The sequence below is a fragment of the Papio anubis genome, chromosome 13 (genome assembly GCF_008728515.1).
Source record: "Papio anubis isolate 15944 chromosome 13, Panubis1.0, whole genome shotgun sequence".
NCBI classification, from domain to species: Eukaryota; Metazoa; Chordata; class Mammalia; order Primates; family Cercopithecidae; genus Papio; species Papio anubis.
In genome coordinates, this window is record NC_044988.1 from 60,833,465 (window position 1) to 60,855,908 (window position 22,444).

Consider the following 22,444-nt stretch of genomic DNA (forward strand, 5'->3'; position numbering starts at 1 on the left):
TTGCATCTTCCAAAATGATGGCCCTGACCACCTCCATCAAATGTTCAACCAAGCTAACTGAAATTCTACAAATGCATGCTAATTGAATGCATTTGAATATATTTTCAATGGCTGGATAAGCAGAGATGATAGCTGTTGCTGTAGTTCCTTAACTTCTTGGTTAGCCAGAGAACCTGGATTTCTGAGCATGGAGAGTCACCAAAGGTGAAGAAATGTGTGCTTCAAGACATGGCAACAGAACTTTCCACTTGCTGAGCTTTAAAGATGGCTGTCACCGAACTGGTCTTGTATCTGGAATAATGTTCTCTCATCATCACCCAATTTTTTCCAACTATGTCAGTTAATGCTAGAGGCAAGGCATAGAATCTGAGCCTTTATGTCAGTCCTGTTGCCTGCAGTGTGAAATTTCAGAAAGTAAACTGAGATGCTGCTGAATGGGAAAACTTTTGGAGTTTGCTTCATAAGAACTTTCTGGAAAGGTTCCTAAACAAGCTCTTGAGGACAGGATAAGAAGTTGTTATCTTGGCTTCCAGGGTGCCACTCCCAGTAGGTGCTGCGACCAGAGTATGACTCTTAAAAGGAGGAACATACCCGCAAATGTGAAGTGTATAAAAACAGGGCTTTACAAATCCTGCTCTCTTCATCTTTGTCTGGCATCTGGAACACCATGCATGCCTTCTGAACTGTAACAATCCATTGTTCATATTTCTGTGTTCCAAATTCCCTATTTTGAATTTGAGAAAAGCTTTCTGTTAAAAAAAAAAAAAAAAAAAAAGTTTGTCACTGTGTCATATGGTCATTTAGGTTATAAACAGGCCTCACCCTTTCATTTTCTTTTTTTTTTTTTTTTCTTGAGGCAGAGTCTCACTCTGATGCCCAGGCTGTAGTACAGTGGTACGATCTTGGCTCACCGCAACCTCCGCTTCCCGGATTCAAGCAATTCTCCTGCCTTAGCCTGCTAAGCAGCTGAGACTACAGGCATGCACCACCAAGCCTGGCTAATTTTTATATTTTTAGTAGAGACAGGGTTTCACCATGTTGTCAGGCTGGTTTTGAACTCCTGACCTCAGGTGATCTGCCTGCCTTGGTCTCCCAAAGTGCTGGGATTACAGGCATGAGCCACTGCACCCGGCCTAATTTTCTTTCTGGAGGTATTTCTTTCTGGAGGTATTCCTCCATGAAATAGTCTTAAGTAGTCTAGTTAAAACTATTTAACTGGATTCAGACTGGTGAAAAGGTGGAGGCAGGGTACCTGAGGTGGGAAGAGTAAGAAAATAGAAACTCATGTGACTCCATTACCATCTCTCCATCCTTCCCCCATTCAGACCACATCACTGTGCTGCTAGGTAATATGACAACCTCCAAACTGTTCTCCCTACCTCTTGCCTTGTTCCCTCCCTTGAGTTTTAAGCAGTGCATCTGTGTGTGTGTGTGTGTGTGTGTATTTGATTGTTTCTTGAGTACTATGTACCAAGAATCAAAGTACTTTACATTCATAATTTTATATAATTTTCGCAACCCATGAGATACGTATTACATTTCACATATTGGGAAACTGAAGTTCAGAAAAGCCAAGTAATAAGTAATTTACCTGAAGTCACACAGCAAGTACGTGGACAAAGGGCAGGAATTCAAACCCACATGTGTCACACGCCCAAGCTCTACTGGCTCTATGAGATGACAACCAAAGCAGCCCAGAAATAAAACAGTAGACATGAAAAACCCAACTTTGCCTTTAAAAATGACAAAGTAAAAATAACAGGTCTCAAGAGCTTCATTAGAGGAGGATATATAAAAGCAGGAGATTGGCCAGCCGCGGTGGCTCATGCCTGTAATCCCAGCACTTTGGGAGCCCCAGGCGGATGGATCATGAGGTCAACAGATCGAGACCATCCTGGCCAACATGGTAAAACCCTGTTTCTACTAAAAATACAAAAATTAGCTGGGGGTGGTGGTGTGCACCTGTAGTCCCACCTACTTGGGAGACTGAGGCAGAAAAATCGCTTGAACCCAGGAGGCGGAGGTTGCAGTGAACCGAGATTATATCACTGTACTCCAGCCTGGCAACAGAGTGAGACTCTTAAAAACAAAAAAAATCAAGGAGGAGATTGAGGACTCAGTATACCCTATATTCTGCTTTGCTGTGGACTTGGGCCTCTTGTTCTCCAGAGCAGCATTCTCAGGGCCAAGCATAGAATCGGCCCTCAAAAGACACTGATCACAGATGCATCTGTCTGTGTGCATCTCCTAGGATAAGCCTCAGCGGCTTGGTTTACAGCTGGAGCGTCTGCTGTGGTCCAGGCTCTGTGCAGGGTGCTGGGAATAAAAAGGTGAGGAGACTATGGCTGTGTTCTCAAGCGGCTGAGTCTGTGAGTTACTCTGGTATCAGTTCGCCAGGGCTCCTCATGAAGAGCGCAGTACAACAAAAGTCACAGACAAGAGCTATATTTCTGGGTTAAATTCTTCCCCTCACTCATTTTCAATAATAGGAACAAAAGAGGCTACCAAAACAAGTAGTATTGACATTCTTCTTTCCAAGTTGCAGCTACAACGAGGCAGCCAGCAGTAAAGATGATGAGCCAACGGGTACTGATTGAACCTGGGTAGGTGTAAAAATAGCCTAAGCAATTTAGAAATAAGCAGCTAACTGTATTCGGACCTGCAAAAAGGCAGGGTACCTGAGGTGGGAGGAGTAAGAAAACAGAAACTCACGTCACCATCTCTCCATCCTTTGCTACTTCCCCAATTCAAACCACATCATTGTGCTGCTGGATAATATGACAACCTCCAAACTGGTCTCCCTTCCTCTTGCCTTGTTCCCTCTACCCCATTCTCTACCCAGTGGTTAGAGGAGTTTGCAAAATTGCAGATGAGAAACCATTCCACCCCACTGCTTAAAAGCTTTTAGTGGGTTCCCGCAGCCAAAATCCTGCTCCAGCTCACAGGCTCCTCCCCATGTTCTGGCCTCTGCTTGCTTTTGCTTCTCATTTCCGGCCACTCTCCTTTCAGCATTCTACAGGACTAATGGAAGCCCCATACTCTTCCTAGTGTCCTGGCCTTTGCATATGCTATTCCCTGTGCCTGAAACACACCTTATTATCCCTACCACACCAGCTGCTTTAGTATTATTATTACTTATCTAATTTTGGCCTTACCATCAGACTAGAAATGCCCTGAGGCCCAGGGCTGTGTCTTTGGGTTCATGCTGTATTCCCATCACCTAGCACATTCCTTAGTACTAAATGAATGAACATATGCATGAACACATTCAGGAAATTGCTAAATCAAAAGGATTCAGGTAGGGAAGTAGTAGAATATAACATTGGAAAGATAAGTAGAACCTGGTTGTTCAGGCAGAGCTCAGACTGCAGGTTAGAGGCGTGACGATTATCCTGTAGGCAAAGGGTTTTTAAGCAGGACAGGGACATGATAAAATGTATTCATGAAGACTAACTAGTTCATGAGGGGTTGAATGGAAGAGAGAGCGGAGGTGGGCAAAATCAGCTAGAAGGCTGTTAGAACAGTTATAATAGCAATTGTGAAAGAAAAGGGGAGAGAAAAGCAAAATACGTGTGAGAGAAGGAGAGACTCCATGAGGTGTCTTACAGACGTCACATTTAACATCTCTAAAGCTCAAAACTCACCTTGTACCTGCCAATGCTTCTAGTCCTGGTACCAGGACCACCCACTGGCATTCATACAGGGGCCTAAGCCAGACGCCTGGGGGGGAATCAGCCCCTCCCTCCCCTTTCTCATCCCCACCCGAATCCGGTTAGCCATTCAGTCATAACACTCAAGTTAGAAGCATCTCACATGTGTCTCCTTCCTTCTCCAGTCCATCTCCACTGCCTCTCTTTGGTCCTTCTCATTCACTGGTATCTTTATTACATCACTAATCAGTTTTAAATCTTCACTTTTTCCCCATTATTTTTAGGATAAAATTCAAATCCAGACCCTTCACTGTCTTCCCCTGGCCCATCTCTAGTCGCACTCCTTTAGTGCTGGGAAATGTGCGAGGTGACTGCCTCTAGGTATAAATCTGAGCCAGCAGAGGAATGGGGGTTTCATTCAGGTAAACAGGAAAGTCAGGAGGGAAAGCTGATTTAGAAGGTAGAGAAAGCAATGAACTGACTTAAGTATGGTTATTATGGTTATTTTTCAGGTGCGTGTGTCTGGATGAACTTATTTTGGATTTAAAAAGGAAAAAAAGAAAGAATAAAGGAAGACATATAAGGCTCCCAAATAACCTATAATCAAGAAGACAATCTCTGGATATGCTCTTGACATTGTCTGAACTAAGGAGAATGCAAAAAGACCACAGGGAACAATAAATGGCTATTCCCAAGTAGACAGAACACAAAATATGAGATTTATCTCACCGAGGTCTTTGCAGATTCTCTTCGCCAGACTCTCTGTGTCCCTCATCAGCTGCGCTATGATGCATTTAAATTTGTCACTAACCCGTGATTCCACTTTCCTGAAAACTAGAGACATAAAAAAAAAAAAAAAAGAAAAAAGAGTGAGTATATTTTCAGGAAGGACAGACTGTAGTTCAAAGTAGATATCTCTAAAACCTTTTTCTGCCTTTGATACTTCCTCTGAAAAACCTAAGGTTCCAGGCTCACTGGCAGGTGGTCCAGATGATATAACAAATGCTCAAAATGCAATGGCTCCCTGTTGCTTCTTGTACTGATTCTAACATCTGTCTTTCATGGTGTAGGTTTAACTTCTTTTTTTTTTTTTTTTTTGATTGAGACAGAGTCTCACTCTGTCACCCAGGCTGGAGTGCAGTGGTGTGATCTCAGCTCACTGCAACCTCCGTCTCCCAGGTTCAAGTGATTCTTCTGCCTCAGCCTCCCAAGTAGATAGAACTACAGGCACCCGCCACCACGCCTGGCTAATTTTTGTATTTTTAGTAGAGACAGGGCTTTACCATATTGGCCAGGTTGGTCTCGAACTCCTGAGCTGGTGATCCACCCGCCTTGGCCTCCCAAAGTGCCAGGATTACAGGTGTGAGCCACTGCACCCGGCCTAACCAGTTTCTTACTGTGGCTGTCCTGTTACCTCTTCTCTGATGAGGCTGGCATCTCTCATGTCTCTGCAAGTGCCACAATCTAACCCTGTCTCTGTGCTTTGACATTCTCCCTCCTCCCACAGCCCCCAGCGGTATTCACACTGATCCTCCATTTATCACTGTATTATTTCAGCCTAATTATTAATTGCCTGCAATGTGCCATGCTTTGATTATAGACAGTTGAAAGAACACAATTCATGCTCCATACAGGGCTGTGATCTTAAGGGAGAGAAATATACATGGCTAACTAACCATAGCAGTTCTCTAACGGAAGTACATGTAAAGTGTGGCCAGGTGTGGTGGCTCATGCCTGTAATCCTAACACTTTGGGAGGCCGAGGAGGGTGGATCACTTGAGGTCAGGAATTCAAGACCAGCCTGGCCAACATGGTGAAACCCTGTCTCTACTAAAAATACAAAAAATTAGCCAGGTGTGGTGGTACATGCTTGTAATTCCAGCTACTCAGGAGACTGAGGCAGGAGAATCACTTGAACCCAGGAGGTGGAGCTTGCAGTGAGCTGAGATTGCACCACTGCACTCCAGCCTAGGCAACAGTGTGAGACTCCGTCTCAAAAAAAAAAGAAATTGTACACGCAAAGTGTCACAAAACACAAGGAAAGTAACACCTAATTCCAGGGAAGTCAGAGTTGTAGAATAAATACAGGAAGAAGAAAGAAGAAAGCAAGAGTAGTCATATATATTCCATCACAACTTGGCAAAGAAAAAAAAAGCGCAGTGACGTACAAAGGAAGCACAGACAAAAGGTTGGAGAGAGAAAGCACACGGCATGATTGAGTAGCCCAGAGGAATGCAACATGGTTGGGTTTATGAATATTTGAAGGCGATGAAGCTCAGAGGGGCAGGAGGAACCGGATTATAAAGAAATTCATATGTGACACTGAAAAGTTGGGATTGGGTACATCAAAGTCCTTACTTACAAGCAGCCTTCAAAAAGCAACTTATCTATACCACTCCCTATTACAGGTCTATTTGTTCTACCTCAGACATACAGTCACGTACTACTCAGAGAGCAAGGGTGAAGTCATATATATTTTCTGTATCCCTCTCTTCCTTGCAGGGTTAGCATAATAATAACATCAATAAACAGTTGTTAGTCTTATTAAAAAATCGTCTCTGACCTTTTGAGGAGTGACATATGAATTCAGATCATTCCATTTCAACTCAAATGATCAAATACATATTCAAACAGTGATGATCACACAGGGACAGAGCATGGGAAAAGGCTGAGTGAGCCCAACTCTTGGCTATCTGATGTCTAAATTCTTTCATCACCTCTTTTGCGTTGCTAGTACATTTATAAGAGGTTTTTGGAACCAAAGAGGAAGAACGTTTACTCTCTACAGGCCACTTCTGAGGCTCATCCATTGCTTGGGATGAGAGCTCAGTTAGAGAGGCTAAAAATGTGACTATTACTCAAGTTTGGGGTTAAATATTTTCTACTAAACAGAGAAAGAGTCAAAGTTCAGTGTTCGTCTAGATGGCTCTGAACCAGAGGTAGCAGAGAGTAACAAAATCTCAAAGGGCTTGTTACTGGATCCAACTTACACTTCTGGGGCTTATAAACAACTTGCTCCAGTTCCTCCAGGTTGTCTTTGACTGTTGCTATCACTGACGCATCAAGAGAAGCACACAGCTTGCAGATATAATCCAAGGCTTCATCTGTGTCTTTGGCATCCCCAACACCAACCGAGGCAGTCAGCCCAATGACCTGTAAGGAGCATTCAAAATCATGAGATGTCTGAGAAATGGTACCATGTTTCCACAACCCCTCATATAACTTTCCTGCTGGAGTACGGTTTTTGTTTTTTTTGTTTTTACTAACACACAGTGTATAGCACATGGAGGCGCATAATGCATATTTACTAAGTGAACAAATGAGTAAAGGAAACAAAATTCATAATGAGTTGTACAATATGGACTCGGGACTTGAGAAGGACATCTTCAATGTGGCCACAAGAGTAAGAAAATAGGAGTTAGGAAGATTATAGCTCTTCCGAAGTATTCGTCTGACTTTGGAGATACCTGGGGCAGTGGGCCTGAAGATCCTCCAAGTTTCTGATCTAGATAATTAAACATGATCATATTGTATGGGTGTTGTTTACTGGTGTTGTGGCATTCATCAAATATCATCAAAGTAAAGACGGACAGTGATGGAATCGTTCCCTTTTTAAGGTTGTTCACAAGAATCTGCGGAGTTAAAATGATGATATCATTGTTCTCAACAATCTGTTCCACCGGTACATTCTCAGCTGTCGCTCCAGAAATGCCTGTAACTCTATACCTGGGAAATGACAGAAATTCCATATTACCAATCACGATGTGAATAAGGAACCACAAATATGAAATGCTAGCTCAGAACATCAACTGATTAAATTCTCCCTGAGTCCAAAAGGAGTACAGCTGCAGGCAAGTCCTTAGCACAGAGCCTGACACATAGTAAGTGATCAATAAATCCAAGCTAGTTGTAATTTATAGTAGTATATATTAAGTCACTGAGAAAAGAGTACATAAAAGAATAATATCAAATAAATTATAAAATCACTAAAGAAGTTAAACGTGTCCCATAAACATCAGATTTATCCCTGAAGTCATTTATTCCCCATACAAGGGCAAACCAGGGGAGTTTAAGCTTTCTGGTACATCTAACAAAAAAGACTTGAATCCATGAAGGAATTACATCTGGATTATATAAAAGCTGAATCTAATATAATTTTTTATTGTTGTTTTTCAAAACCAAACAGAAAACACATCAATTAACACAAAGCTGGAGAAAAAGAAATTGAAGCAACTATTATACCTACCCAAGTCTTTCAAAGTATTTTGAGAATACAGATTCCTGCTGTTCATATACTGGGATCTGATTTGCAAAAAAGACAACTTTCCCCTTTTGTCCTGGTGGGAATTTTTTAAGATGATGTTCACATATAAGGACTGAAACCAGGGTTTTTCCACAACCTTTTAACATGTAAGGAAAAAAGAAAACATGTAACTCATATATTAGACATTTCTCTAGAAAGGCATTTATTTTTGGCTCTTCTAATACTACTGAGCTGACTAATTAATTGATAATTTAGATGGGTTAACAGTTACAGAATTTACACTATGACTAAAAAATATCAAGCTACTTCCTAGGTGCATGCAAACAGCCAAGACCCAAAAGCAAGCTAACAGAGGGCACTTTTCTTACCTTCTCATGTCCCATAAAATACACAAGGACATTAGTACGACAGTTTTCTCAAAAGACATATGGAACAAGGAAAAAACTGAAACTTGCCCATTCTGTCCCAGTATTCAACAACAACAACAAAAAAGGAAGCAAACAGAAAAACAATGTAAGTAATGGCAATAGGCTTACCTGTAGGAGCACATATTATTGTGTTTTTTCCTTTCTTAGCAGGCAAAGCAAGCTCTAATTGGTAATTTCTTAGTTTAAATGGGCTGTACAAGTTTGTATCAGACACTTCTGGAATACAAAAGGAGCAAAATTACCAAACAGTTCCTGCTCCGAGGAATCACAGTAATAGCTACAGTCTAATGTCCACAAATTCTGACTCCAGCAAGAAGAGCCTCACTGGAGAAAGTTTAGAATCCTTTCTCTTGGCAACCACTCTTCCTTTTCCACTAATTTGAAGTACAGAATTCTCTCAGTGACAAAGTATTGATGGCAAGAAGGAAAAAAAAAAAACAAACCATGAATTATTTTTTATACAATCATGGAAGGCTAACAAGAGAAGCCAAAGCAAGAATGGCCCAATTCAGGGTAAGACAACCTGTCCACTAAAGGCAATGCTGTATGGAAAAAAGCAACAAATCCTCCCAAGATATTTGAAGAAAACCAAACTGTTAACATTGGATTCTCAAAGCAATTTCTTATTAAGGAGCAATAACACTTTGTCGTTCTTCAGGTTCTCAAACGATATTTTCTCTCGACACAACCAGAAGTTTTAAAAAATAATCAAAGGCTTTATCTCAATAACAGGTAGGCATATAAAATGTTAAGAGCTAGCAAAGACTTTGGAAATTATCTACTGAGTCTAACCTGCCCATTTTAGAGAAAGGGAGAATTTCTAAAAGGTTAAGTGAATTAACCTTACACAAAAGACATGTAAGGGCCAGGCGCAGTGGCTCATGCCTATAATCCCAGCACTTGGGAGGCCGAAGTGGATGGATCACTTGAGGTCAGGAGTTTGAGAACAGCCTGGCCAACATGGTGAAATCCCCATCTCTACAAAAAAAAAAAAAAAAATACAAAAATTATCCAGATGTGGTGGCACATGCCCGTGGTCCCAGCTACTTGGGAGACTGAGGCAGGAGAATCACTTGAACCCAGGAGGCCAAGGTTGCAGTGAGCTGAGATTGTGCCACTGCACTCCAGCCTGAACAATAGAGCGAGAGACTCCATCTCAAAAAACAACAAAAGACATGCAAGAATCTTCACATGTCAGAAAATTCAAAGCAACTCATATTCATTATTTTTTTTTCTTTTTTTTCCCAAGGGGTAACAGATTTTATTCTGAAATGACCAACAACAAAACAAAACAAAAATACTTGTAATATTCAGTTGCAGAAGCAATCTGCACATTTTCTCTTTATGATGTTATCCTAATATCATTTTTCGTCTAACATCACTCATTATTAATCCTAATTTCCTTCCTGATACTCTTTTATAAATAACTTTTTACTATGGCATATTATACAACTTTCTGGTGTCATAAAGCCATCAAGAAAATATGCTTCGAGAAGCATATGGGGGCCTCACAGGGCCACAGCTAACTTACACAGTGCCTCTGTGTAAATGAGAAAAAGGAGCTTCTCTTGGAGGACACAGCCCCCCAGTGCACTGTGTGGCAAATGCACAGGCTGGATCTCAGCCACTACTCAATTCTCAGCTGGGTGCATTTGGGTAGCACACTAACTTCATCAACTTGCAGGGCAGCCCAGGGGTCCTAAAAGGAAATTGAGCAAGTGGCTCAGAAATAGAAGTAGTATTTCTTTAGAAAGCAAGGCTGATTTGGGAATTCATAGACATCAGATTTTGGTGAAGACTCTATTTGCATTTCCACCATAGACATGCACATACTTTCTTAGTGGTAAAAGAAGAAAAAAAGATAGTAAAAAGAAGAAAAAAAAAGATAGTGGAAGAACTGGAAGAAGAGAATGGCATTCCAAATATAGAAAAAGTATCTATTGTAACATAAATTCTCTTTTCTTTCTTAATTTTCCTTACAAACCTTTTCACAAGGCTGTGACTTTGGGTACTGCAAAACGTGTCCCCACACCAAATACCAGAAGAGCACCATTATGGAAAAGAACAAACAATGCCAGGTACCTGAAGGTGGACATGAATTCTCACTAAGATTCTGGCATTCTGGATCTTCTTGGTAGAAAATCTGTATGTCAGAAGTTTCCATCTTATCCTCGAGATCTTCTGTTTCAACATCTTTTATACCTTTGTAAGACCAAAAAAGTCTTAGAATCTTCACATAATCTGATTATAGTTTTGATGGTGAAAGCTCCACAAAAAGGTCGTAACACTAAGATTTTTAACTTCTATTAAAATTTCTCACAACCTCTCCCCTTCACCTTTTAAAACAGTTAAAAGAATCACTTTGAGTTTCAAATCTCAATTTGGAGTTGACCTCCAATGTAATTTAGAGCTATATTACTCAAAGTGTGGAACGTATTGCCCTACTGAGTCAGAATCCACATTTTAACAAGACCTCCAAGGGATTTGTATGCACCAAAAAAAAAAAAAAAAAATAGAAGCATGACTCAGCAGACATTCGTGTCTTCCATTTCTGACTGACTCTTGACCCAGTAAATCAGATGTGTATTTATACAGACAGTTTCTGAAACAACTTACGATCCAAAGAAGCCTAGGAAAGCTAAGACCAGATATTCAGATGTTTACCAAACTCAGCCTTTGAAACAACGCTCTGAGCGTTAGCTTCAAGAAACCAAATGATGGTTCAGACACTTAATCAACAACCAATTCTTTCACCCGTCGGATTCAGTTCCAGATGGCTTCCAGTAAGAGAACCAGGCGATGTCTATCAAGAAATCTACTCTGAAAAGGGGGTAAGTCCTGGAGTTTGAACCTTTCACTCTAGAATTCTCAAGCTATTTCTCTGATAATCTAAACTTAGACTGGGAGTTTGGATTCTGCCTTCCCCAAATCCTTTGGGCCAGATGGGCTAATTCTGGATGAGAGTGGTTTTCCCCAGTCCATTTTTAGGGGTTATATACAACTAAACTAACTTTGTAGGCAAGTAACTGCCTCCCTCCCAGAATGCAGCTTCCTGCTGGTCTCGCACTAGACATGTAGCTCTGGCTCTCTGAGGGGAAAACGCCTCTGATGGGATGTGAGAGACCAGTTGGAATGAGCGAAGCCCTAAGTAGAGCTGTGAGGAGGGTACAGTGTCTTACCTTTCTCTACAGTCCACAGTTCACTGAACTTGTTCCTCTCTCTCTCCAAAGCAAGTTTCAAAGTTTTGGGCCAGTTCTCCTTGTCTGATCTGAGAAGGCATTCCACCAATTTCTCTGCACCTGCCATCATCCCCTTAGTGGAGCAAATCTAAGCAAAGCAACTGTAGTTTATTGATCAATTATCTCAAAAGCTTTCCCTCTATCAGTTTTGACTGAAGAAATGTCAGTTCACATACTATCTGATTTAAAGCCATTGTACATTACGGTTCAATGGGTCATATTCATGACAATTTTTTCCCCGTCCAACACATCTTTTAAGATACTTTTTCCCTCATCCTTTCCTTTACACTAGATGTCACTGTGTCAAGCCAAGCCTTCTCATCGCCTCTGAGTTCTTACACCTATCCTCATCAGCAATATTAGGAAAATAATCATTTGACAACCATTCCCAACATGGGTATATTGGCATATAGCAATATGTGGAAACAGATAACAAAATACTAACAATTTTTTTTTCAGGGTTGAGGAATTTGTATGACTTTTACTAATCATAATAACTAAAGTTTATTGTTCACACACTCTGTGCAAGACATACATGAGTACTTTATATATATTATCTCATTTACATATCTCATTACCCTTATAAAAGTACCATATTAATAAGGTACCATTATTATTTCCATTTTACACACAAGGAAACAGATAGATATTCAGAGAAACTAAGTAACTTGCCCAAGATCATACTGCTAGTAAGTGGTTGAGCTATGATTCTAACGAAATTTATCTGTGTTCAGAGTCTAAACACTTAACTGCTAGAGTCTGTAGCCCTTTCTCATCTGCTCAACTGTTCAATTTAAATTTGCATAAAACACTGTTCACAGACTGTGGTGATTTTAACTGAAAATAGGGCAAACTTCAAAAAAACTTTGTGACATAAATATTACTCAGTTCACATTAAAAGTACCATTCTGGCTGGGCGCGGTGGCTCACACCTGTAATCCCAGCACTTTGAGAGGCCAAGGCAGGTGGATCACGAGGTCAGGAGTTCGAGACCAGCCTGATCAACATGGTGAAACCCCGTCTCTACTAAAAATACAAAAATTAGCTGGGCGTGGTAGCGCGCACCCATAATCCCAGCTACTCAGGAGGCTGAGGCAGGAGAATCACTTGAACCCAGGAGGCAGAGGGTGCAGTGAACCGAGATCATGCCATTGCACTCCAGCCTCGGTGACAGAGCGAGACTCCATCTCAAAAAAAAAAAAAAAAAAAAAAAGGTACTATTCTATGAGTACTTTTGTGGGTTTCAATGGTCTTTCTCAGGTCTAAAACAGTATAGAAAACAGAAGACACCTCCCATGTTATTATTATTTTCCCCAATTTTAGTACTTTATATTAACTTACCTGTAGAATTTCTTCACATTCCTGATTAATTAAACATTCAGACAGATCAGAAAGGATATCTGTTGGAATAATTCTGGTTTTAAATTCTGGTTGTAAACGTTTTAAAAGTAATCTATACTCCTCCAACTTTTCAATTTTTTTGAAATCCCAACTTTCAATGGCTTCATAAAGTCCAGAATAACCTGAAAAGAATGAAAAAAATGTGACCTTTTATGAAACCAACTGAAAAATACTTTGAGATTAGTATCATAGAAATCATGTTTGAATGTATGGTGGTAGAATTCAAAAAATATCTGTAAATTACCCCCAATTGTCATTGATTTTTCAAAAAGAAAACAGTATTCATTTTAGTCATCCAACACTTTCAGGCCTTCTAGCAATATTTATTATCTATTGGGAAAAAGTACTAAGGACAACTTTGAAGTCTTACATTTTTATCTTAGTATAAAATCTTTCTTACAAAGTGCCCCATGGACTTCACCTACAATCCCTAATTTGTCTTTAAAAAGTCAGAGTCAACAGGTTTATTAAGTATCTTCTCAGTGGAAAGCAGTAAAGAAGGCAAAAAGAAATATAAACCTTAATTCCTGACCCCAAGGAACTTTCCTTCTAATTTTTCTAAGATAATATTAAGTAAATGGGAAATTTACTTAATATTATTCCACATGCCTTTAAAAGACATTTATTTAAAAATCATATTTAGAAAGTTCAGAAAAAAATACTAATGGCCAACATACATAAGATGTTCAACCTCATTCTTTTTTTAAACTGTAGTAAAAAACAGATAAAACATTTATCATCTTAACTATTTTTAAATGTACAGTTCAGTCATGTTAAATTCATTTTGTTATAAAACAAAAATCCAGACCTTTTCCACCTTGCAAATCTAAAACTCTATAAAACAACTATTCCTTTTTCTCTCCTCACCCCTGCTCCTGGTAACCACCACTCTTTCTGTTTCTATGAATCCGACTACTTTAGATAATTTATATAGGTGGCAAAATACAGTATTTGTCTTTTTGTGACTGGCTTACTCCACTCAGCACAGCTCCCTCAATGTATGTCGATTTTGCAGCATGTGCCAGGATTTCCTTTCCTTTTCTTTTTAAGGCGGAATAATATTCCATTGCATGTGTATATCACATTTTGTTGATCCATTCATCACTGATGGACATCTGAGTTGCTTCTACCTTGTAAGTGATCACGAATAACGCTACTATCAACATGGATGTGCAAATATCTCATCAATACCCTGCTTTCAATTCTTTTGGAAATACACCAGAAGCAGAATTGCTGGATCATATGGTGATATATATTTTCAATTATTTGAGGGACTGCCAAACTATTTTCCATGGCAGTTACACCATTTTACAATCCTACCAATCAGGCACAGGGTTGCAGTTTCTCCACATCCTCAACTATACGCATTATTTTCTGTTTTTATTTTTATAGAAACCATTGTAATGGGGGTGATGTGATATCACATAATGGCTTTGAATTTCTCTGATGATTACTGATGTTGAATATCTTTCCATATACTCATTAGCCATTTGCATACCATATTTGGATAAATGTCTATTCAAGTCCTTTGCTTTTTTTTGTTTGTTTTTGTGAGATGAGTCTCGCTCTGTCACCCAGGCTGGAGCACAGTGGCATGATGTCAGCTCACTGCAACCTGCACCTCCCAGGTTCAAGTTATTCTCCTGCCTCAGCCTCCTGAGTAGCTGGGACTACAGGCGTACGCCACCACACCCGGCTATTTGTATTTTTAGTAGAGACAGGGTTTTGTCATGTTGGCCAGGCTGGTCTTGAACTCCTGACCTCAGGTGATCCACCTCCCTCAGCCTCCCAAAGTGCTGGGATTACAGGCATGAGCCACCACGCCCAGTCCCTTTGCCTATTTTTTAATTTGATTTTTTTGTCTTTGAGTTGCAGGAGTCCTTGATATAGTCTACATATTAACCCCTTATCAGGTATATGATTTGCAAACATTTTCTCTCATTCCATGGGTTGACTTTTCACCCTATTACATCCTTTGAGGCATGTAAGTTTCATGTAGTCCCATTTGTCTATTTTTTCACTTTTGCTGCCTATGCTTCTGATATCATGTCCAAGAAATCACTGCCAATTCCAATGTCATGAATTTTTTCTCCTATGCTTTCTTCTAGGAGTTTTAACAGTTTTAGGTCTTATATTTAGTCTTTAATGCATTTTGAGTTGATTTTTGTATAAAGTGTGTGATGGTTAATTTTCTGTGTCAGCTTGACTGGGCTAAGGGATGCCCAGATAGCTGGTAAAACATTATTTTTGGGTATATCTGTAACGGTGTTTTCAGAACAGATTATCACTTGAATCAGACTGAATAAAGAAATTCACCCTCAATGATGTGTGCAGACATCATCCAATCCATTATAGACCAAAAGGGAACAAAAAGGGAGAAGAAGGGCCAATTCTCTTTTCTTGAGCTCATCATTTTTCTTGCCCTTGGACATCAGAGGTCCTGGTTCTCAGGCCTTCAGACTCTGAATTACACCAACTGCTCTTCTGATTCTCCAGATTGCAGACAGCAGATCATAGGACATCTCAGCCTCCATAATCACGTGAGCCAATTCCAAAAATATACATGTAACAATGTGTATACATATCTCATCGTATATACACACAAATATATCCTATTGCTTTTGTTTCTCTGGAGAACTGTAATACATGGTATAAGTGTCAAAATTCATTATTTTGCATATGGATATCCAGTTTTCCCAACAACATTTGCTGAAGAGACTGTCCTTTCCCCATTGAGTGGTCTTGGTATCTTTGACCACATACTTGAGAATTTATTTGTGGGTGCTCTTTTGGCCTATTTCTCTGTCTTTATGCCAGTGCCACACCATTTTGATTGCTACAGATTTTTAATGTGTTTTGAAATCAGGAGAGGTGAGGCCTCTTGGTTTATTTTTCATTATCAAAATTTTACCTATTCGAGATACCTTGAGATTCTCTATAAATTTTGGATACACTTTTCTATTTCTACAAAAAAAATGCCATTGGGATTTTGATAGGGAGTGCATTGAATCTGCAGTTCACTTTTGGTAGTATAGGCATCTTAAGTCTTTAATTCATGAATGGAGATGTCTTTCCATTTATTTGTGTTATCTTTCATTCTTTCAGCAATATTTTGTTGTTTTCAGGGTGTGAATCTTTTATCTCCTTGGTTAGGTTTCTTCCTAAGTATTTTAATCTTTTTGATGCTATTATAAATGGAATTGTTACCTTAATTTCTTTTTTGGATTATTTGTCAATACATAAACATGTGACTAATTTTGGCGTGTTGATTTGTGTCCTGAAACTTTTCTGAATTAGTTCTAATAGTTTTTTCTAAAATCTTTAGGGTTTTCTACATATAAGATTCTGCCATTGGCCGGGCATGGTGGCTCACGCCTGTAATCCCAGCACTTTGGGAGGCTAAGGCAGGCAGATCACGAGGTCAGGAGATTGAGATCATCCTGGTTAACACGGTGAAACCCGGTCTCTACTAAAAATACACAAAATTAGCTGGGTGTGGTGGCGAGCACCTGTAGTCCCAGCTACTCGGGAGGCTGAGGCAGGAGAATGGCGTGAACCCAGGAGGCAGAGCTTGCAGTGAGCCGAGATCGCACCACTGCATTCCATCCAACCCGGGCGACAGAGCGAGACTGTCTCAAAAAAAAAAAAAAAAAAATTCTGCCATCTGCAAACAGATTATTTTACTTCTTTTCCAATTTGGATACCTTGTCTTTCTTTTCCTTGCCTAACTGCTCACGCCTAGGACTTCTAATACTAAACCATTAAAAGTACTATTTTTACCTAACAGGTTGGTAAGGGTTAAAATAGCTTACAATATCCAGATTAATCATATCCCCAAAGTGGAGAAATAGTGCTTTCTCTGAAGAGAAACAGAAACCAGCCCTTTGGAAAGACTTGCTCCATTGCTGATTTCAACCAACCTCCTGACTGCCCCTCCCTTTAGCAGTTTCAACACAACCACCAACCAGCATTTCTTCCTGATAAGAGACCACCAACCATAGAGTGGGTCTGGTCAGTCTATGAAGGATGTGCAGTGAGAGTTTTCATGTCCTCTGCTTCACCTTCTGACATCAGAGGGCCAAAAACTCCACCCATGGATCATGCTAACACTGCCAGTTTTTGAACATGGGTGCCATGGAAAGGCATGAACTCAGCTGCCCAGGTGCATTCTTCTACTTTCATATTCATGACTCCTCCTGCAGTTTACTGAATATTTGGTCACCCTGTTCAGCATAAATCCCTGTTTCACTCTTCCCACCCTCAAAGTGCCTGTTTCCCGCTTCTGGCAGGAGGCTACACTTCCCAGCCTGTCAAAATGGCCACCATGCAGACAGACTGCCAACGCTTTATGAAAAATAAAGCTCTCCTTTCCAAATTTATGAACTTCATGATTCTTCTGTTGATAGAAAACGCCATAGCTCTGAAAACAGAAATGTAAAAATTATGTAATATTTGATGCATGTACCAGAATATTTGTAACATATATAATAAAGACTGTAACAAGAAAAGGAACATATGTGAACCCACTATCCAATTTAAGAACCACCAAATTCCGGCTGGGTGCAGGGGCTCATGCCTGTAATCCCAGCACTTTAGGAGGCCAAGGCAGGCAGATCACTTGAGGCCAGGAGTTCAAGACCAGTCTGACCAACATGGTGAAACCCCATCTCTACTAAAAATACAAAAATTAGCTGGGCATGGTGGCATGTGCCTGTAATCCCAGCTACTCGGGAGGCTGAGGGAGAAGAATTGCTTGAACCGGGACCCAGGAGGCAGAGGTTGCAGTGAGCGGAGATTGCAACACTGCACTCCAGCCTGGGCTATGGAGTGAAACTCCGCCTCAAAAAAACAAAAACAAAAAACAAACAAACAAAAAAACCCAACATATTCCAATACTTTGTGCCTTCTCTTTCCAACCTCTCTGCTCCCTGCCAAAGTTACTGCTTTCCTGTATTTAATATATCAATACTTTAATTTTTTTATAGTTGCATATATTTGATTCCCTAAGCAATATGTTAAGTTTAGCTTTTTGGAGCTTTATAAATATTATATCCTATGCCATGTAAGTTTCTCTTTCTTTAAAATTTAACATTACATTTCTACAACTCACCTGAGTTGTCATCTATAGATGTGTTCACACCTTTTCATTGTAGTTTAATGGACCATGTGTAAATACTATAAAATTTATGTATACATTCTCCTCTTAAAAGACATCAGGCTAATTTCCAGTTTTGTTTGCTTGCTTTTGTTACTACAATTATACTATGAACACTCTTATATGCATATTCTGGAATATATGTATAAGTTTTTCTAGGGCACAAACTTAAAAGTGAAACTTTTGGATAGAAGGATACATGAGAGCTGAATTCTACAAGGTGATATCAAGTTATTTTTCAAAATAGTTGTATCAATTTACACTCCATATAATGATATTTAAGATTTCCAGCCAGGCACGGTAGCTCACGCCTATAATCCCAGCACTTTGGGAGGCCGAGGCAGGTGGATCACCTGAGGTCAGGAGTTCGAGGCCAACCTGACTAACATGACAAAACCCCATCTCTGGCTAGGCGCGGTGGCTCACGCCTGTAATTCCAGCACTTTGGGAGACCGAGGCAGGCGGATCACGAGGTCAGGAGGATCGAGACCATCCTGGCTAACATGGTGAAACCCTGTCTCTACTAAAAATACAAAAAATTAGCCGGGCGTGGTGGTGCGCGCCCGTAATACCAGCTACTCGGAGGCTGAGGCAGGAGACTGGCATGAACCCAGGAGGCGGAGCTTGCAGTGAGCCGAGATCGCGCCACTGCACTCCAGCCTAGGCGACAGAGTGAGACTGTATCTAAAAAATAAACCAAAAAACAAAAAAAACCATCTCTACTAAAAATACAATAATTAGCCAGGTATGGTGGTGGGCACCTGTAATCCCAGCTACTCAGGAGGCTGAGACATGAAAATAACTTGAACCTAGGAGGCGGAGGTTGCAGTGAGCCGAGATCGTGCCATTGCACTCCAGCCTGGGCAACAGAGCGAGACTCCGTCTCAAAAAAAAAAAAAAAAAAAAAAGATTTCCATTAAATATCTTCTTTAACCTTAGCACTGTTGGACTTAAGTTTTGCTGTCTGGTAGTTATAAAATGTTATTTCACTGTGTTCCTAATCTACAATTCCCAAATTCCTAATTGGGCTGAGAATCTTTTCATACATTTATTTACTTTTCATTCTTCGTATTCATTGAAATGTTTGTCCAAATTTTTTGCTCTATGTATGTTTTCTTTTTCCAATTGATTTTAAGACCTTTTTAATATATTCTAGATACTAATCCTTTAGTGATTATATATTTTGAAAATATCTTCTCCCAGAGTTTGTGATTTGTTTTGTTTTGTTTTTTTGTTCACTTTCTTTATGGTGTTTTTGATAAACTTGATGTAAGGAATACAAATGTATTTATTTATTTGTATCCACATGGGCATGAAAGTTAGGGTTTGTTTTTTAAATACAGGGTTTATTTATTTATTTATTTTAATTTGAGAAGGAGTTTTACTCATTGCCCAAGCTGGAGTGCAATGATGCAATCTCAGCTCACTGCAACCTCCGCCTCCTGGGTTCAAGCAATTCTCCTGCTTCAGCCTCCAGAGTAGCTGGGATTACAGGTGCCCACCACCACGCCCAGCTAATTTTTGTATTTTTAGTAGAGACAGGGTTTTGCCAAGTTGGCTAAACTGGTCTCAAACTCCTGACCTCAGGTAATCTGCCCGCCTCATCCTCCCAAAGTGCTGGGATTACAGGCGTGAGCCACCACGCCCGGCCCAGGGTTTGTTTTTTAAATGCGGGGGTCTCCCTATGTTGCCCAGGCTGGAGTGCAGCAGTGCCATCATAGCTCACTGCAGCCTCAAACTTCTGGACTCAGGCAGTCCTCCTGCCTCAGCCTCCTGAGTAGCTGGGACTACAGGCACATGCCACCATGTCCAGCTTGAGTTTGTTTGGTTTTTAATATTATTCTGTTTATCAACGCTATTTTTTTAATAGCTCCTCCTTTCCCAGTAATCCTCCTTTCTCAGTGATGTCTAATATATCAGGTTTCCATAAAGACATGGGCCTAATAAAAGGGTCTTTATTCTGTTTCAATGGTCAGTTTGTCAGTGCCAGAACCAACATTTCACTGTCTCAATGCCTGTAGCTTTCTAACAAATGCTGACAGGTAGAAAGAAAAGCCCCAATCTACTAAACTTGTCTTCTTTAGGGGTGTCTTGACTACTGTTGGGTCGTAATTCTTCCATATACATTGTAGAATCAACTTGCCACACTCTGAAAAGTATATAGGATTTTTATTAGAATTATATTGAATATACAGATCAATGTAGGGAGAACTGACATTTTTTATGATCTCAAGGCTCCTTCTCTATGTGATGGGTATGTTTTTCCATTCAGGACTTCTTTAATATCTTTCAATAACATTTTACCATTTTCTCCATTCAGACCTTATACATCTTTTGTTAGATTTATTCCTAAATATATTACAATTGTTATTATTAGAAATGATACTTCATTTTGGATTACATTTTTTGTTTGCTTCCATTGGGCAGAAATGCAACTAATTTTTGTATATTAGTTTTATATCCAAATAATCTTGCAAAACTCTTCCATTAGTGACAATAATCTCTCTGCAGATTCTTTTGCTGGATGTTTCAGGTAAACAATTATGTCATCTGCCTAAACACAGTCTTTATATTGCCTCAGACTAAGAGGCATGAACTATAAGTGGATACTTCAAAATTAATAGCTTTTCACTTTTACAGTATTGTCAGGCAGCAAGGTCTTGTGATTTGTGATTTGTGATTTAAAAGATTTGGGATTTGTGATTAAAAAGAATGAACTAACCTGCATGGTCTAGGGCATCCAAAAAGCCACGGAACCAGCCTTCCTCCTGGAGCTCCAACAGGAACTTGAGAAAAAGTGTGGCAGCCTCCATTGGGCCCTTGTTGTTTTTCTCAGCCTGAATATACTGCACCTCTTCTACAAACAGAAGCAAAAATGACTTATCAAATTGCAGAACTATTAATCATTAGAAGAAAAACCAGAAAAGGATCATGAGACCTTCCCAAATAGTGACAGGAACTGTAACAAGTCACAGCATTGGAAGAATCTTTAGAGAAGCAGCAAAACCTCTGCCCAGGCCGACTATGCCCATTCTTCACCAAGCCACTCTTCCCACCCTCTCTGGAAACTTCCAGTTTGGTGTGGAGGTCTGAGCACACATTCTAGAAAAGGAACTTCTTGAAGATGTGTAAAAAAATGTCCCCGCAAAAAGGGAGAAGTCATGGTGGCCTCAAACTATCCTCCTGTCTCAACCTCTCAAAGTACTGGGATTACAGGTGTAAGCCACTGCACCCAGCCTCTAGAAAAAAAATTTCTTTTAATTAGTTGGGTGTGGTGGCTCACACCTGTAGTCTCAGCTACTTTGGAGGCTGAGGTGGGAGGATCACTTGAACCAAGGAGTTCAAGGTTCCAGTAAGCTATGATGGCATCACTGTACTCCAGCCTGGGAAACGAGTGAAAACTTGTCTTGAAATAGGACAAGCAAAGGAGAAGGAAGTAAGTAAGGGATATTTTCATGGTCTTTTTGGGAGAAAACTATCTACCAACTGCTGGTGGTCATTTTAACTTTGTACACTAATGTCATACCTGAGGAGTAGTAACAAAAATGCTACCTTGGTATGACCTAATACTTGATAATTTTCTGGGGTTTTTTCAATTGTTGATGGAATGCAAATTCCAAGGGAGTAAGCAAGTTGTCAGGCTGGTGAACCACTATATCCTCATAGATTAGAAGAAGACCTAGCACATAACAGACAGTAAACAAAGGTATGTTTAATGAATGAAGGAAGACAAGAAGGAATGCCTTATAATCTTGCTCTACTTAAAGGCATCTCTGCCAAGGTCTCTGTCTTGACAACAATAAAATCAACCCTTTCAAAAAATAAAATTCAATGGTTTTTGGAGCGGTGAATCCATTAGTACTATCTAATTTTAGTACATTTTCATTACTATAAAAAGAAAACCTATATCCATTAGCAGTCATTCCCTACTTTCCCTCTCCTTAGCCCCGGGCAAACACTAATCAAATTGAGTCTCCATGGATTTGCCTATTTTACACATTTCATATTAATGGAATCATGCAATACATAGTCTGTGTCTGGCCTGTCTTACTTTGCATAATGTTTTTAAGGTTTAACCATGTTGTAGCATGTTATTATTCATTCCTTTTTATTGCCAGATCATATCCCACTGTATGGATACACCACATTTTGTTTATCCACTCCTCAGTGGCCATTTGAGTTGTGTCCACATTTTGCCTATTACAAATAGACATGCTATGAACATTCATGAGCAATTTTATGTGAAGATGTATATATTCATTTCTCTTGAGTATACACATAGGTGTGAGATTTCTAGTTCTTATGGT

General features: G+C 39.9%; 1 protein-coding gene across 4 annotated transcripts in view; it reads right to left on the reverse strand.

Moving 5' to 3' along the window:
* The window catches only part of DDX58 (DExD/H-box helicase 58), a 72,567-nt gene that overhangs the window by 25,923 nt on the left and 24,200 nt on the right, over positions 1-22,444 (reverse strand). The window contains exons 2-12 of one of the 4 annotated variants that reach the window (XM_031654298.1): positions 20,860-20,994; positions 20,209-20,286; positions 12,923-13,104; positions 11,522-11,669; positions 10,425-10,544; positions 8,451-8,558; positions 7,897-8,050; positions 7,118-7,376; positions 6,641-6,803; positions 4,380-4,484; positions 592-749 (exon numbers count right to left, since the gene is read on the reverse strand). In XM_031654298.1, the coding sequence (XP_031510158.1) occupies positions 592-749; positions 4,380-4,484; positions 6,641-6,803; positions 7,118-7,376; positions 7,897-8,050; positions 8,451-8,558; positions 10,425-10,544; positions 11,522-11,669; positions 12,923-13,104; positions 20,209-20,286; positions 20,860-20,994 (1,610 nt within the window). Of the gene's footprint in view, positions 1-591; positions 750-4,379; positions 4,485-6,640; positions 6,804-7,117; positions 7,377-7,896; positions 8,051-8,450; positions 8,559-10,424; positions 10,545-11,521; positions 11,683-12,922; positions 13,105-15,298; positions 16,354-20,208; positions 20,287-20,859; positions 20,995-22,444 lie in introns of those variants that run through there. The other 3 variants (XM_003911615.4, XM_009188651.3, XM_021927458.2) reach the window with 3 other exon arrangements.